The sequence below is a fragment of the Lontra canadensis genome, unplaced genomic scaffold (assembly GCF_010015895.1).
Source record: "Lontra canadensis isolate GAN:19392208 unplaced genomic scaffold, GSC_riverotter_1.0 scaffold24, whole genome shotgun sequence".
NCBI classification, from domain to species: Eukaryota; Metazoa; Chordata; class Mammalia; order Carnivora; family Mustelidae; genus Lontra; species Lontra canadensis.
Genome location: NW_022631018.1, coordinates 13,398,820 through 13,417,116, shown reverse-complemented (window position 1 = coordinate 13,417,116; position 18,297 = coordinate 13,398,820). Strand labels below are relative to the sequence as shown.

General features: G+C 49.1%; 1 protein-coding gene across 1 annotated transcript in view; it reads left to right on the top strand.

The window, feature by feature from the left end:
* Positions 1-18,297, top strand: part of KIF26B (kinesin family member 26B) — a 414,161-nt gene that overhangs the window by 155,637 nt on the left and 240,227 nt on the right. The window contains exon 3 of the mRNA XM_032862876.1: positions 6,262-6,798. Coding sequence (XP_032718767.1) covers positions 6,262-6,798 — 537 coding nt within the window. The remainder of the gene's footprint in view (positions 1-6,261; positions 6,799-18,297) is intronic.

The window sequence follows — 18,297 nt, the reverse complement described above, 5'->3', positions numbered from 1 at the left end:
GGTATTAGATTCTGAGAAGTATGACACTGATGCTAATGACTCCCTAGGTGACTCAGTTGGTGAGGCACCTGCCTTTAGTTCGGGTCATGATCCCAGGGTCCTGGGATCGAGTTCCGCATCAGGCTTTCTGCTCAGTGAGGAGTCTGCTTCTCTCTTTGCCACTCCTCCTGCTTGTGCTCTCTCTCTCTCTCTGATGAATAAATAAATAAAAATCTAAAAACAAAATAATAATTACTACCTTCACTTAACATTTTCCAAGGACCGGGACTGTGTACCCCACATTTCACACATATGACTGCAACTAATCCTTGCTCAATAAAACAGGGACAATTCTCAGTTCCCGTTTTTACATTTAGGGAGACTGAAGATTGGGGAGGGTTTTTTCGTAGCTCCGAAATGTTAAACCAGGGGCCCGAACCTTGCATGCTTGTAAGGGAACGTTTCCAAGAGCATGGACAAACCCTGTCTGTGCCATTGAGTCAGAGAAGATGAGACACGGGGATTAAAAAGGACTATGGTCTTAATAGGGACACCATACCTATTCTTTCAAGCAATCCGTGAACTCTTCTTAATCGTATTAAGTTCTAATTTAAAAGCTCCCTTTTCTTTTGAAGCAGAAGGGTCTTAGGGGCTGCAATGCTGTTCTGCAGTTGCTGCAAGCAGCCTTGTGAATTGCATCCCGTGTAAATTGCATCCCTGCACCCAACAGCCTCCCGTGGGGACCGCAGTCATTTCCACCCAAGCCGCCCCCACCCCTGCATCTCCCTGCCCTAATGCTGAGCCGGACTGCTTCGGCTGGGCCCAATCACTACATCCCAGGTTAATCTGGTTTCTTATGTAGAACAACTTTGGTCTGACACTTAACATTTCTTCCCTCGGTGGGTTTTTTTTTTTTTTTTTTGTCTCTCTGAGCTCGTTACCAGCATGCCTTCACGTTCACGCTTGCTCATGTGCTAGGATCCGTGTCCATGTGTGATCGTCATTACCGAGCGGAGCGCCGGTGGCTCGCAAAGCAGACGAGGAAGGGAGATGACAAGCCTTGTGTTCAGACGGCCCCAGAGGCCAGAGGAGGTTTCACGGTGACGAGGCTAGTGAGATGTCAGGGCTAGCCTTTGGCCCTGCTGTGGTTGTCGTTTTGGCTTTGGCTTTCAGGCCTCACCTGGAAGGATGTCTAATGATCGCACTCCCTGTGAGCTCTCTTCCATACCCCTCTGCCTCCCTCCCTCTCGAAACCACCTAACTTTGCAGAACGAGCCTTGTGTCCTTGGGCCAAACACAAGGGACCATTCGGACCCTCTTCAGCTTGCATGGTGTTAGAACAGCAGCCCCCGCGAAGGGGGTCACTCTCCACTACCCAGTGCAGTGAGATGTCATCACTTGTCACAGTCTGATTTGTTCCCTGTAAGGCTTCCCTTGAGGGTAGTCTGATGCTCTCTTTGGGGGTCTGGGGACTCTGATCAACAGGAGTAGAGAACATGATGTTTAGTCGCTGGTCACTTGCTCTGGGCAGATTCAACAAGAGGGCTGGATGAGTGGAGTCTCACTTGGGAAGGACTGTGGGTCATCAGGCCCGGATGCATGAACTTGATGTATGGAAAGTGAGGTGTGCAGTTTGGGGGGCTGGTCAGCTGACAGGGGACCACATCACCCTGAGAAAAAAGTTACACCCACTAGTTGGCATTTGGGGTACATCCTTAGATTTTAGATATTTAAATTCTCCTTTCTGCCCCTGGCTAATTAGGATGTGGTCAGATTATCTTGCTGTTTCTCCTGAAATTACCAAGGTGTGGGCAAAAAAATAGAACCATTTCTTTGGGGGGCATGTGAGTCCAAATATTTGAATATTGAGCTAGGTAGGAATGAGAGTGTGTGTTTTCTTGGTTCAGACACCGCTGAGGTCTCCTATCTGCTGGTTTGCAAACTTTCCATTTTGCTGTTTCCCTTCAAAAAAAAAGGATCATTAACATGGGCACCTGCCTTTGGGGACAGACCCGCTGTGAAGAGCACAGATTCTTGAGAAAGAAAGAACACTGATGAGGAATGTGTCGGGAGGGGAGGAGCGGGGCGGGACCACAACCTCTCGCTGGAAAGATTCTGAGGAGTGTGAAGGTAAAATCATTGATCTTCTGGGAAGCTGCCTGCAATTCTGAGTCCTACCCGCCATCCTGGGCCTCTTGGAACAGCGTTTACAGAGGAAGAAAGTTTTAAGAACAAAGTGGAAAGAAACTGCCTTTGAAGTAACAGCTTAAATCTGGACGAGCTTGTCACGAGGGGCCTCTGGAAAAAGAAACCAGGAGCAAACAACAACGGGAATTTGTAGGACACATGTTAGACACTGACTCCAGCCGTTGCCTCCCTCCCAGACCCAGAGGCTTTGGAGGAACACTGTCAAAGTACGCTTCTGGCTAAAATTACTTGGAAAAAACCCACACCCCTGTCCTTGAAAGTGGCGTTAGCATTTATAGCAGAGCAGAGGATGAAATGGGACAGAAAGCAATGAGGATCCTTAGCACATGGTCTGCTTGGGTAGTAATTCCTGCGTCCTTGCTCCGGGTCCATGGTCGGTCTGTGCTCTAGGGAGCAGCCCCGCCTCATGTGCCGAAAGCCAGCACTGCGCCCCCGCCCCCCCACCCCGCTCTTGGACAATAAGCGTGCCATGTGCTTGCCGGGGGTCCAGCCCAGCTGCCCCGGGGTGTCCTGCCAATCTGGACTACTCCTTTATGTAGGTTTCCCTTGTTTTTCTGCTGATGAGCTGGCCCGATGGTAAAACAAACCCAAAAATCTTTGCATATAAACATTACTTTTCTGGCAACTTAGGAAAAAGAATGAGAGATTGTGTATTGAGGTAAGAGAAGGGACGATATAGTCTAATAGTTGAAGGGAGAGTCAGGTCAAAGGAGGGCATCCGGATTATGGTGGACAAACACGAGTCTTTTGAACCAGGTAGAACAAATACGGTTGGAAAAATCTAATTAAACATTGCGTCTGGAAGAATTGTCTAATAGGCGAGTAGCTCACTTAGACAAAATAAACGAGAGGTGGGCCCAGACCAACTTTGTTACTTGGCTGTTTCTGCCTTGCTTGAGTTATTTTCATTCACAGATTTATTTCACAAATACTTTTCCAGCCCTTACTGGGGGAGGAGGGATTAAAGATGGAAAGAAAGATTATTTCCTCTCAAGGAGCTGACGACGGTCTAGTAGAGAGTCCTACAAACAGAAACCACAGAAGTGAGGTCGCTTCTAGAGTGCAAGTATAGGAAAGCAGATAGCACTAGATCTGCCTTTTAGTATAATTTTTTTGGGGGGGCAGTTTCAAGATCAAGGTTAGAATCGGGGAGACCACAGTGATGTGAGAAGTGCTAACAGCTTTATTATGGCAGGAGGCATGGAGTGGAAGGACAGGCATGGGCTTTTAGAAGGTACCATCTGCCTTTGGCCACTGGACTGGCAGGGAAAGGAGGAGATGAGGAAGGTTCTAGATTTCTAGCTTGGACGCCAGAATGGATAAGGGTACTATTTAAACTTTGATGGTAACTGTTGGAATACAAATAGGTTTAGGGGCAAATAAAATTAATTTTGATTTGTCAGTTTGAAGAGTATCTGGGAGACGTTTTCCAGGAAGGCATGAGATATAAGGCTCAGAATTCTGGAGAAAGCCCAGCTAGGACAGGGAGAGAGAATTCATAGTCACTGGGGTATCGATGGCTCTTGAAGCCATGGGCTTGGATGCCATTTCCTGGGGAAGAGTTTGTTGTAATTTCTTAGAACAGTCTGTTAGAAGATGGAGGGGTGGGAGAGCCAACCTGAGGAGGGTCACTTGTCTAAGAGATGCTTAGGGGGATGTGGCAGGATGATCCTTTCCCCAAAATGCCCTTGGAAAAGTAAAGGAGCCATAAAGTGGTCAGAAAACCATCTTACAGAATTTTCTGTGTTCCTTTCCAGCAGTCACGGATGGGGGGCAGAGGCAGGTCTGAACATGACCTTCACTTTTCCCTAACCCTTCTTCTAAACATGACCAGGATCCTCGGTGTTTTCTTGAATTCATGGGGGATGTGGAGGACAAATAATTTCTGTTATTTCTGAGAGGGAGAATGTTTTGGGTGCAGAACCCTTAAACTTAAAAGTCCAAGTTGAAAATGACGTAGCATGTGGGAATAAGTAATTGACCTTTGAAACAACTAAAGGCTGAAATACGGTGTCGTCATTAAAAGTCACATTTTCAAATGACATTTATCTATAAGGGAAAATTCTCATTATGTAGTATTATATGAAAACACAAGAGACATGGGGGCATCTGGGGGGCTCAGTCAGCTGAGCATCTGCCTTCCGCTTAGGTCATGATCTTGGGGTCCTGGGATTGAGCCCAACATTGGATTCCCTGCTCAGCAGGGAGCTTGCTTCTCCCTCTCCCTGTGCCCCTTGGCCTGCCTGTGCTCTCTCTCTCTCTGTCTCTCAAATAAGTAAATACAGTCTTTTAAAAACAAAAAGAAAAAGCAGGAAACTCTAACTTGGTATATGGAGGCTCAAATAAATTTCTTAGGATAAATGAACATTTCCTAGATCGACAAGGTGAAAACTTTATGTGCAAAAAAATATGAGTCCAGGGATAAATATGACTCTTCACAAGCTAATGGTTGAGAAGTCTGGGTGTCGTTCAAGCTTTTAACCCTTCTGGAGCTCAGTCTCCTTATCTGAAAACGGAAGTGATGGTCTACTCGGACGTGGTCCACGAGGGGCCCGTTTGGATGCCACACGCTCTGAGTTGCACTGTGACTCTGGGCAAAGCAGCTCTCAGCGAGAAGGACGCCACAAGACAGGTCTCATACGGTTCGCATCACTTGCTCAACCAGACTTGATCAATCTTGACCTCCTATTATTTCCCATCATTTTATCCAGCTGTCTTGAGTTTCTGTCCCGCGAGCCACTCCTTGCTGCTGCTGTGTGAAGAGACCTCTTGATTTATTAATCAATTAATCAGGGCACACTGAGGAGCTCTTCAGGGTAGTTAAACAGACAAAACAAAATGCTGCGACCCGTAATCAAGACGGATCCTAATTGCGAACAGCCCTCCCACCACGGATCTTCCGGCCAACCCCCGCCACCCCACAAATGCTGACAGAGGTTTCAGAAGAGCAGGTTTCCTTCTAATGCCCTAGAGGAAAACAAGCCTAGAGATGAGTCTCATCCATTATTTGCCTCTCAGAAGATTGATCAGGCCCCCAAGGTGGCATACGGCTCTGTCTCTATAATACGCAGAACTACTCTCTTGTCCCAATTTCTCCACAACCAGGGTCACGGAGCTGGAAGGACCTTACAAGGAGAGGCCATGGCCTCGTGTGACGGGTGAGGGTCTCAGTGAGGCTATGTAGCTTGTCCAAGGTCACACAGCTAATTAGTAGCAGAGCTGGAACTAGAATATCCGAATATTCTGGTAACCAGTTGATCCTCCTAGGGCGTGTTTCTCTGCGAAGTCCTGTTGTCCCGTAAAAATCACGTCAAGGAAAGAAATCGTCCTCCTTCGGTTCAGTTTCTGATTTCTCTTAGATGAGGGTTTCTGAACTAAAGAATTTGAATCGTCGTTGTAGATGAAGTTTATGGGGAACAGTATCTTGGACTGATTGCCAAGGAGATAGCTTTCTTTGAGTTGGTCCGGGTATCAGACTCATGTATCTAAGCTCGCCATGAGCAAATGGTAATCAGTGAATCTTCAGGCTTGTGAGGCTGTGGGGTCTCTGGTCCAGAATCTCTTCTGTTTGGTTTTCTTCCAGTGGCACTTAGCACACAGTCCTAATGAGGCCAAGACTTTCTTAGAATCTCCATCAATCTCCAGTGTTCCGTGGGTCACAGGGAACCAGGGACCCCATGCTTCGGTCCCGAACAACTGCACTCCCCCCCTCACACCTGCACAAACATTTGTGTCTTCTTAGTGAACACCTTGGGGAGGGACAGGTATGGCTGTAATTCCTCAGCGGATGCAAGAAAAAGAATCCAGAATGTTCTTATGTGACCATCCTGGTGAGGAGGAGGCTTAAAGATTGTTTTTAAAAGTTTTTCCTTAATGTCTGCACATCATGATCTTATATCCATCACCTGTGTTTGTCCACCAGAGGCTGTCCTGACAGTCTGGCTGCTCGTTTCTGTTGGCTGTCTACCAGACAGTCCAACTCTGACTTCATCTAGGGCCTCGCTCTTGTGTGAATTGTGCTTACCAGCCTTGAGTGATAGGTTCTCCTGTTTTTTTCTCTTGTGTGTTCTCTAGGACCCTGCTTTCTCGGCTGTGATTCACGACAAGCTCCAAGTCCCCAACACCATCCGGAAGGCGTGGAATGACAAGGACAATCGCTGTGACGTTTGTGCCACGCACCTGAACCAGTTGAAGCAGGAGGCCATCCAGATGGTGCTGACCTTGGAGCAGGCAGCGGGCAGCGAGCATTATGATGGCTCCCCTGGCTCGCCCCCGCCGCTCTCCAACATGCCCACCCTGGTGGGGCCCCGGCACGTGAGTGGGCTCCAGCAGCCCAGAGAGTGGGCCTTTGTGCCTGCCCCCTATGCCTCCTCCAACTACACAGCCTTTGTCAACAACAAGCATAGCAGCAAACCCAACAGCCTCGGGGTCAGCAATGGGGCCGAGAAGAAGAGTGGGTCCCCAACCCACCAGGCCAAGGTCAGCCTCCAGATGGCCACCAGTCCCAGCAATGGGAACATCCTCAACTCAGTGGCCATTCAGGCTCACCAGTACCTGGATGGCACCTGGTCCCTGTCGAGGACCAACGGGGTCACCCTGTACCCATACCAGGTAAGTGGCCTCTGAACAAATTAGAGTAAGTTGGGTTGGAGTCAAAACAGAGACATGGACAGCACTTCTTGCCTTTGTCCTTTTCCTTCTGGGAACTCCCCAACTCAGAGCCTAATGTCCCCAGGTGACCTCGCTGGGCATAGCTAAATAAAGAGAAAATATCTGAGGGACCAGTGATCCCTTTAGCTTTCTTCTTCCACTGTCTGGACCTTCCAGAAGAGGTGTGGACTCCCTTCCTAACCTCTTCCGCCTTGATGGACCAGAACCCTTTTCTGTTTGCAACTCACTTGAAATACGGTTGGGATGACATTACCAAAAGTGTCTTCCCATTTTCTTATTTTCTCTTTGCAGTTATTGAAATGAGCTCAAAGTCCCAAGTTTCCCTAAAGAAATAAGAGAGCAGGTCCTAAATCTGCCAAGGAATCTTTAAAAAAAAAAAAATTACCTTGATTTCTCTTGGGTGAGTTTTCTGTTGGATAAGGGTTGGGTTTACCATATGTGTCTGTGTCCCCTGCACTGGGTATGTGGGAAGCCGCGGAAAGCATTGAGAGTTGCTGTGGCATGGAGAGGTGGCCATGGTCATGGACTGTGCTAGTCAGGGAGGCTAGCTGGGGTGTAACAGGTGATCTCAGGGTATTTCTTACACATGTTCCTGCTATACTGGGTGTTTGGTGCATGGCCTTCTACTCCTCTCCGTGTCACCATTTTCCAGAGGCCTCAGAGTCTGCCACCAGTTCTTGCACAAGTGGCCAAGAAATGTGGGAAGAAGAGAGATTGTGGAGAATCTCACAGGGGAACATGGGAGTGGAGAGGGGGGCCCAGCCTCGCAGGGGCACAGGGCACTTCCAGCTGCATTCCTGTAGCTGGAGTCCAGGGCCTCGGCCCCCCTTTCCCGCTGGGGAGGCTGGGAAAGCCAGTCTGTCCATGTGTCCGGGACAGAGGGGAAGCAAGTTGAGCAAACACGACATGGTTTTTGTTACAAGCGGCAATGATGTGGGGAAACATAAAGGTAGGTAAATGCGGCTGATCCAACTCCTGGTGAATTTTCTAGAGCATAGGTGGCTACTCTTGATCTGTGAAGGAATGTGGACAGCCTGGATCGGCGTCTTGAGAAGTTAGCATTCTTGGGTTGCCCACGTTCATTTACCGGGTGGGTGCTTTGGAGTTTATGAAATGCAGCGTACACATCATTTTCTGTAACCTCACAGTAGGACCGTGAGTGGGAAGGACAGATGTAGCATCTTCCTTTTGTGGACAGGGAAATCGAGGTACCTGCAGCCCTGTAGTTGGTAAGAGAGCCAGCACCAGCTTGCCCCTGCTTTGGGGAGCGGTTTCCCTCCCTCAGCCACTCCCGACTTTACCACCGTATCCCAGAGCAGTCTTCTATCAACCTCTTCCCCAGAACTGGCTCCTTTTCAGGCATGGCATACCAAAGAAAACCACTCCTATCCTGACCTCCAGGGGCCTACCTGCCCCTTTCCTTTTGGCTGGGATGTTCTGGGTCATGGCATAAATCTGGCGATGGGCCAACAGCACCCTGACAGGGCTTCCCAGTCCAATGCTGGAACATAACCATCCCGGACCTGAATTCACCTGCCCCCTTCCGTTGCTGAATCACATGCCTTCCTCTGCTTGAGATTTTAAATACTTTATTTTGGAAGCTACAAAAAGTCAGAAGGTTACTGTAAAATCACAAAATATACAAAAAAGTCCAAGTAAGACTTTAAAAGTCAACCGCACCTAGAAATAGACTCTGTAACAGTGGGTGCCTGTCCTCCCAGTATTTTAAGGGAACATCATTTATGAAATGGCGATGTTGTTTAATTCTGTCATCTGCTTTCCGCTTAATACACTGGGTGCATTTTCCCGTGCCATTAAATAGTTTCCTAAAATATGACCCTTAATGGTAGCATAATACGCCCTTATATAAATATGATCCATTATCTGAGCATGGCCCGATTTATACAACCAAGCACCAATTACTAGCGTTTAGGTTTTCGCTACTATAAATAAAACACTCCCGGACACATTCTTCTCCCCAGGTCGTGTTTTCCACACCTCCCGGGCTGTGCTAGCCACGTACTCGTGTTACTCAGACAACTCAGGTTTCACCTCCCCGGGGTCCCGGGGCCCTTGTAACATAGATCCGGTGTTAGCTGGAAGACCCAGCCACCACCCAGCACGAATGAGCAGGGACAGAAGGACTGGGAGCTGGTGACCCCATGTGAAAGGGTCGGAGTGCTAGAGAAGTTAGGATGGGTGGGGGGCAGGAGCGGGGCCCATGAAGATGCCGCCTACACGCAGGTTCAAGGATTACTGGTGCATTTCTGTCATCTGTGCTCGGATTCTTTCTGCTCCTCCTCTCTTCCCTCCACCTCTGATGAGAGAATCTCTGGGACAATAACAAATGTGTATTGGCCTCTAATCAAGCCCGGGCGCTCTGGGGGGTGTTGGCGGGGCTCCCGCCTTGGGTCCTGGGGCCCTCAGGGGATGAAGCAGGTGAAACCGCTCAGTATGCGCCAGGGAGGCGAAGGCAGGGGTGCATCCCAGCTTGCTCTGAGAGCGCACAGAAGGGCTTGCGGTCCAGCCCACGGCCAAGGGCGGGTTGCTGTGGTCTAGAGGTGATTCCCACGAGCCACCCATTTGAGAGTTTCCCGGGTACGTTTGATGGCTCCCGTCCAACTCCAGGATAGACTGATTCATGCCTTTCCCCCGGGTTGATAAAGGGATCAAAGGGAATCCATCTGGGATAAAGCAGTTCGGTGCCTGGCTGCAAATCAGCGTCCCCGTGTCGCGACTGTGTCATCCTGATGCCCGGGGCTGGGTGATCTGGGTCTGGCCAGACTCAATGTCTCCTGCCGTGGACCTCTCTCCCTGCAGGAAATATCCTTCAGCTCACGGCCTAGCTGGCTCAGCAGAGACGGTTGACTGCCCTGAAAGCTGACCTCACTTTTCCTGCCCACCCGCACTCCCACTCCCCTCCCCACAGAGCGGAGAGCCCTCTGGACTGGTGCCAGAGCCGTTCCCTGGGCAGAGAAGCATCTAGGCTTTGTTGCTGCTGACAGTTCTGCTCCACACCCACGGACCCGGGGCTTGCGGAAATGAGGGAGAGGAGGACGCTGACCTTCTGCCATTTCAGTGCAGGGAGGATGACAGAGACGAGGACAGGCTTTCCAACACTGACAGGGGGAATCCTTCATATGGGTCAGACAGAGGTCCCTCAAACTCCTCCAGCCGCCTGGAACCCACAGTCTTCAAGAAGCAACCTTCAATTGTATTTCCTGGAGAGACTTTCTTCGATGAGCTTGTAGACAGTTAACACAGTCTATATATGTAATGGGGGAAGCAGGAAATATTCTAGAACCTTCCATGGACCACATGGGTTTTAACTTTAAAAAGACATGACTTCCTTGTAGTCAACCACGGATTAACTTCATCTTTTTGAACAGCAGCTGCTTTTGCCTGATTTCTCTTCATTTTGGTAAATAAGTGCAGGAAAGACTGTACCCACATCACGCTCGGAAACAAAAGAATGTTTGGATTCCAGTCCAGAATCACAGAATCCAGCAGAACAGTCACCGTCTTTGGTATCACGGTGGGAATCTGGAGACCCTCTCACTGAGGGGTCAAGTCCGTGGCTCCAACACTCATTGAACTTCAGCTTAGTAACTTAACATCTTAATTTATTTCCTTAACCTATGGAACCCCTACCCTGTAAGGTGGTTGGACAGTAGAGTTAAAAATAGGAAAATATTTTATGAACCATAGGGCAGGGATACCAGCATCAGTGATCTATTCAAATCCCCTCATTTGCCAGAAGAGAAGACTGACGATGAGAGATACCAAATTCTTTGTTCAGAGTTTCCTGAATCTTGGTTGGATCCCTTTGGCTAGATTACAGACTCACGGAGAACACGGATGCTTTTTGTTCTTCTGTCCCTCCCAGCAACTAACACATGCAAAAATGGCTGCTCCTTAAAGAAAATGTTGCTCTCAGGGGAACAGTAATGGAGCTTCTTGTGACCAGCCCTAGGTTCAGTTCAGGAAAACATTCCGGGCAAAAGATCTATCCAGACCCCAAGATTTTTGGTGGAAACCAACCGGTTAATTGACATCAAGCAAATCTTTAACCTAAAATATCTTAACGATATTCAATAAATTCTTGGATGCTGTGCAAAGAATCCGGGGGGGGGTGCATTTGATGTCACACTCAATGTAGGTGCATTCGAAGAGACAGAAGAACTTTATTTCATGGCACGCCGATAAAGAGGACGTGCCAAGAAAATTTAAGATGATCTTAGATTAATGCATGAGTTGTAAATCCATAACAGATCATTAACGTGATGAAGTATTTGATGTGCATTCCTTGAGTCAAAGGAAAATGTCTTTGGTAAAAATTATCCTGCTTTCTCAAAAAGCATCCATTGGAATTGATGTCAGACAATGGTAGACTGAGCTCTGGCTGAAGTCAATGTGGGATTACCTCTATTATATCTCTAGAAATTGATCATGCCTTATAAGTGCAGGCATTATTGGAATCTACATTTTAGGTTATGGGCAAGAGGAGTGCAAAGTGACACCAGCCTAGAAAGGAGTCTGCTTGCTTGCTTGCTTCCTTCCTTCCTTCCTTTCTCTCTCCCTTCCTCCCTTCCTGTTCTTTTCTTTTCTCTTTTCTTTTCTTTCTTTTTTATTTGAGAGAGAGTGTGGGCAGGGGGAGCAGCAGAGGCAGAGAGAAAAGCAGACTCCCTGCTGAGCAGGGAGCCCGACTCAGGGCTCAATCCCAGAATCCCAAGATCATGACCTGAGCTGCATGCAGATGCTTAACAGACTGAGCCACCCAGGCATCCTGGTGTTTTTACGGAGGACTTTCCTGTGCCTCTGCAAGAGGAAAGCAGGTTTCTGCTTGCTAGTACCCTAGGACTCAGAGGCTTTCCTTCTGATGCGTTCATGGAAACCAGGAGCCCATGTTCTCACGTAGCTGAGCCTGGGGGTGGAGGTGGACCTGTGCTCCTTCCTGCTGAACCTCTTGTAGGCAGGTGGGGTGCAGCTCTGTAGCCAGTCGGGAGCAGAGGATTCTCATTTGTGTTCTTTACCCGCCCTGAACTACGCACAGCGCCCTGCTTGGGCTCGCCCTGCTGTCCGCTGGCTGCCCATTTCTTGCTCCTTCCGCCCAGCGAGGGCAATAGCATGAGATGTCACCATTTGGCAAATTCTGACATCAAAACGATTTTTTAAAAAACATGCTTGGTTTTTGTTTCTGCCTATTTATAGATGGTCAAAGCGGTATTACTTATCTTTATGCTTTCTGACAAACAGCACACAAAAAAGGAAGCTGTTTGTATATTCAGTCGTGGACGGAGAGTTTCTGAAGGCCATGAGCTCAGGGTGGGATTCTGAGAAGGTCGTCCTGTCTCCTGGATGTGGGCAGGGGTGTGGTCTGAAGCGAACACCCAGAAGGTCAGCAGGAAATTTCAAAACTGCTCTCTTACTTGGTGACAGAGGTGGGATGCGCCCTCCCCCCACCCAAGATGTTCACATCCTAATACCTAGAAAAGGAAGTTGGTGGATATATTCCCTTACACAGGAAGGGGGGTTTGGCAGATATGATGACATTAAGGATTTGGGGGGAGGTCGCCCCGGATTATCTGGGTGGGTCCAATGTTACGGGCAAAGGTCCTTGTAAGGAGGAGGCAGGACGATCAGAGCCAGAGCGATTTAGGGACTGAAGAGAGAGCTTCAACGAACCACCAGTCCCTGAGCCACACCCCAGGCCAAGTGAATCAGAAGATGTGGGGATGGGACCCAGGCCTGGGTTTGAGCTGCTGGGGGTCAAGAACCCCAGCTATAAAGAACAGTTCATGGGCAGTGGGAATGACGATGGTGGTAGGTGACAGATGATAGATTAGAGACCAATAGTGTATCAGATTCCTAAAGCTGCCATCAGAAACTACCACAAACGAGGCGACTTCAAACAACGGAAACCGTATTCTGTCATAGTTTGGGAGGCTTGAAGTCCCAGATCAAGGTGGGGTCGTGTTCCCTCCAAAGATTCTAGGGAGGAGCCCTCCCTTGTCTCTTCCAGTGTCCAGGTGGCTGCAGGAGTCCTTTGGTTTGTGGCTGCTTTGCTCTAGTCTCTGCCTTCCCCCCGACTTCTCCTCTGGGGTCTCTCTTTTATTACAAGGACCCCAGTCATTGGATTAAGGGCCCACCCTAATCCAGTACAACCTCCTCTCAATCCTTAACTAATTGCATCTACCAAGACCCAATTCCACATAAAGGCAGAGATCATGAATTCTGAGTGGACTTGGGGGTCCCACTGTGCAGCCCATTACAGACAAGTGACAGATGGATAGAAGGATGGATGAGTGGAAGACCCAGGGCTTGGGGGTCTGGGCTGCCATGTCCCTTTCAAGCTGAGTCACTGGGGGAAAAAGAGCAGGTGCCCATGGTTACAGGGGTCAGCAGCAAGGGAGCCCTGTTCACGTCCTTTGTCCTTCGTTTGGAGAGTAAAAATGGAGGGGGCGTGCAGATACAAAGGGTAAAGCAAAAAGAGGCAGGAGCTCCTGGCACAGTCGGTTGGCCATCCAACTCTTGGTTTCAGCTCAGGTCATGATCCCAGGGTCTTGGGATCGAGTCCCACATGGGGCTCCAAGTTGAGCATGGAGCCTGCTAGAGATTCTCCCTCTCTTCTCCATCTGCCCTTCTCCCCGCTCGCTCTAAATCAATCTGTAAGTAAATAAATAAAATCTTTTAAAAAAAGAACAGCCAAGAGAGGCAGTGAGGAGTCGTGCCCGTAGACACCCTCATGCGGTTGCAGGGGAGCCCCTTGCGAGCTGGCAAAGAGACCGTTCACAGAGACCAGGTTGAGTGACCGGTTTACAGATGCGGGCTTGTGGGAATAACCGCGTCTTCGGGGCTTATGAAACTCTCTGAGTCCATTCGTGCTGTCCCAACCACAGGCGCGATTTTGAACAGCACTTCCGGGTGCACTACCGGGGTGGGGGGAGGTTAGTGTCATTTGGGGACCTCCTCTGACCCTGCCGGAGGGGTTCCAGGCCTTTTTCTCAGACTGAGCTGGTGGTTTGGGTTCAACTGGTGGCATGATCTGTATTTTTCTTTTCTCTAGAAGTATTTCTAGGCCCCAGAAGGAGGCTAGAAATAGTGGGTAAGGTCCTGCGCCCCGGAAAACAGTATTTTTTAGTTACGCCTCCCATTCCCTGGTGGGGGGTGAGAGGGGGCGGATGTGGGGACAATTGTCTCCCAACCTCAGGGACTGCCTTTCCTCTCCTTCCAGCTCTCCCTGGGCTGCGTTGGGGTGGAGGGCGGAGCTGAGAATTGTGGTCAGAGAGAAGATTCCCTGGGACTGGATTTTCACAGTTACCTGTTTTTTAAATAGCTTCCCACATCCGCCCTCATCGGAGCCAGCGTCCCCAGCCCTGGTTCCTCCGGCTACCTATTTGCATTCTTTATGGAGTCAAGGAAAAGGGCTACAACACCCACCGGCCACAGGGAACTGGTCAAGGGGGTAACGACAGGCACCACCTTTTCTTTTCTTGTTTGAATGACAAAGTCAGCAGAGTTTTTGGGAAAGTCTGAGGTTGATATTTATCAATGATTTTATCCAAGTCTCAAACAATGAGGCACTAGACGTCGGGTCACGCTAGATTTGCTGCTCACGCTCCAGAAATAAAAGCCCAGCGTCCTTGCTGACTGTGTGGAGTGACCTCTATGCAGTGGGCTTCCCGGCTGTCATGTGTCCGGGTTTTCTCCTCGGCCAAGCCCTCGGGTGCACAGCTGTGATGGACACGATATGAGAGGACAGGCTGTGTCTGACGCATGGGGACCCTCAGTTCCTCCAGCCAGCTCAGGTTCAAGACTCAAGACTGAATGGAATCAGGGTCTGCTCTTCCATCATGAGAACCAGATGAGGAAACAAGACCCAATGGATACCAAACACATGAATTACGTGGTACTCACCAACTCAGACAACATTGGCCATCTGTACCAAACCCCAGCTTTCCATATAGACACCATGGCTGACGCAAGAAGGTCAGATCCTAAGTAGAATGATCTCCTCCTTCCGGGAGGGAATCACTGGTAAAATATTAAAAGGCCCACGGACCAGTCTTTGTATTTGAAGACCTTTATAAAGAAGTGGGGGAGGCCACATAGAGGCTTGGATCATTTATAAGCCTACAGACTAGAAGAGGTAGCATTTAGACTAACCCAAAAAGAGTAAATCCTCATTATTTGGAGTTAATTTGAAATACCGAGTAATTCAGGGCTAGATCAGGGTTCCTACTGGACAAACACTTTGAAATAGAATATTCAGGGCTTTCATTCTTTTTTTTTTTTTAAGATTTTATTTCTTTATTTGAGAAAGAGAGAGCATAAGCAGGGGGAGGGGCAGAGGGACAAGCAGACTTCCCGCTGAGCAAGGAGTCTGCTGCGGGACTTGATCTCAGGACCCCAAGATCATGACCTGAGCCGAAGGCAGACGTTGAACTGGGGGAGCCCCCCAGGGGCCCCTCATTCTTGCTATTTAGATATGCATGGCAACATGCAATTGTTAATACAGGTGCTTTCTTATTATTTACTTATCTATTTATAAAATAAGATTCTTTTACAATTATGATAGAATTTGGAATCGCCAATAAATTGGAAAATTGAAGTCTCCTCCTTACCTGCCCCACCCAATGCACACACCTCATTGCCTTCAAATTAAGATTTGGCCGTGCTGACCATCTTTAGCGTGACAAATTGGCGTGCCTCGATCTTAGAGGTATTTGTGGGGGTTAGTTAATAAGTCATATATTTCATGTGCCTACCTCATTCCCAGGGAGTCATCTGGGTGTTTAGAACACATATTAGTCATCATTTTTAGGACTTTGGAGAGCTTTTAGGGCATGACTGCTGCAGCAGGGGCTTCAAAGGGTTAATAGGTCCCTTCAGCAGCTTATCTGAGGCCCGGGGATGACCCTGGGGAGAATGAAGGTACCATTTGAGAAGCAAATCCACATCTGCATTCAAGGCTGTAACCAGTTTTGGAATTACATGACCCATCTGAACCAATCCGATGGTGACAGTTTCCACCACCTTATTAGCAAGGCTGGCCATCCCCGGTTCCTGAGGATTAGGCTGGGAGGATGGAGCCCATGAGTCCGTTTGTGACATGCTCCCTTTTTATGAACGCACACAGACCTCAGAGACCAATGGAAGCAGAACGGGCGGGCCGCGCCCCCGGGAATTACAGATGACAGACGGAAGCCCGGAAATGTCAAGTGACCTGCCCAAGGTCATGCGGCTAGGAAATGCCAGAGCTGGGATTCAAACACCCGTTTCCTGCACACGTGTCCCTGCCCCTCCCCACCCTGCCAAGGGCAGGGGGGCAGGTCTCGGATTGCTCGAACGAGCAGCCGCCCCAGGGAGGGGCACCTACCACACACCCGACAAACATGGCTTTCGGGCAGTTCTGGGTCACCAGGATTTCCAAGTCAGGTCTCCTGTTTTATTGTTCTTCATGGTGGGGCAGATAAACCTTCCGTGTCGCATCTTCTCTCTGGGAGGTGGGCAGGCAGTGGGGACAAAGCTGGAGACAAAAATGGGCAAAAAAACCCCACCAAAAACCAACAACAATAAAAACCACCCCAAACCCCAAACAAAAAAGGCTGGGTGAGCAATGCTGCCCTCTAGTGAGACCTACTTTGGCTCTCCTAAGAGGGAGACTGGACCCGTGTTTAGAATCTCATCATAAGTTAATTCCCTAAGATTAAGAAAAGAAAAGAGCCATTTCCTTGTCAGTCATATGGGTTTAATTTCACAGAGTGATACATATTCAAATTCAGTGTCTTCACACATATCCTTTCAAAAGGACCTGAACTGATCTCAGTGACAATGGAACTCTGTTCTGGCCCCGTGGAGGGGGCTCCCCGATCTGCCGATTAGCTGAGGAACATTCTGACCACAGAATGTGGAGATCCGCCCTGGAGTGTCTGTCCCTCAGACTGCTTTGAGGAGTCGGTTAGTTTACCCTAAAATTTATTTTTGAATTCTAAGCATTGGCCTTAAATGCAATTTTACACATGCACAAGCACACATACACACACAGTTGCAAAGTGAGATTGCATACTGAGAAATTCTGCAAAACCCAACACTCACGGGCTGCCCGTGCACAGCATGGTTCTCTGGCATCCGGCAGCCACACAACAGGTTGAAAGGTGACATTTGCACACCGGAACAACGCACCCCGCCCTGACATGGGGTGAACCCCCGAGGTGGAGGCCCTCCCTTATGCCTGAGGGTGTGCAGCTCAGTTTTGGCAGTCCTCTCGTGATGAGTAGCTTTTTTTAAATTTTAAGGTTTTATTTATTTATTTGAGAGAGAGACAGAGACAGTGATAGAACTAGCAGGAGAGAGAGAGAGCACAGGCAGGGGGAGCGGCAGGCAGAGGGAGAAGCAGGCCCCCCACTGAGCAGGGAGCCCAGTGCGGGGCTCGATCCCAGGACCCTGAGATCAGACCTTAGCCGACGGAAACCCCCCAGGCGCCCGCCGTGATGAGTGTCTTGAACACAGCCGCGTGCCGGGAAGAGCCCGGAGAGAAGTGAGTCTCTTCCTTGCCCTCCACTCCCACCACTCCCATCGTGCGCTTGGACCGTTTCTCCACCTTCAGGGGGGAAGCCTGAGGTTCCCGGGCTGCCCTCTGCGTCGTCAGCCTGTGAGCAGACCCCACTGAGCCTCTCATTCCCCTATGATACGCTCTTCCTCTTCGGGCTTTGTCTCTGGTGCCCTGTCTCTCGACACGGGGAGCCGTCCGTGAATATCATCACTGTGTCTCAGTAATAAAAGTAATAGCTACAGCTAATGCCCGCTGGCCGCTTGCACTTCCTGTGTGTTCATGCCGTGCGGCTTTGTAACGGTCCTGTGAGGTCCGCCGATCGTTGTCACGGTGGGGAAACTGAGGCACAAGTGTGTGGAAATGGATACCACCCGCGTGCAGGAATCCCACGTTTCCGGACTCTGCAGAAATTAGCCAACGGGTGTTTTGTGGAGCATTTACTTAGTTATTTATTAGAATTAAGAAGTTTGGTAGATAACTTTTCTGCAAGGTCACGACGTAAGTTTTACGTTAACAGTGAACAGTGAGGAAGTTCTTAGGTCCCAGCCTACGACTGCTCAAATTCAGTTACCTCGAGCATCTTACCCCCATCCCCTCTCTCCCACACACTCTTTCTGTCTTTTTTATTTTAGATTGTGCAATCGCCTCCAGCAAGTTCTAACACCTAATCTTTTATCCCACAATTGCCTATACCTTTCCCCCATTCTACCCCTCTTTTCTGAATTTGTCACCGTTTATTCGCCTCTCCGAGGTGGGGAGGCAAAGGAAATCAAAGGACCTGCAACGAAAACCAGTCCATTCCATCCCTGTGAGGAGTTGATGCCAAAGATTTGGCAGAAAAGGCTGTGGGAACAAAAGTAGAGCAATGAACAAGAAAGTCACTT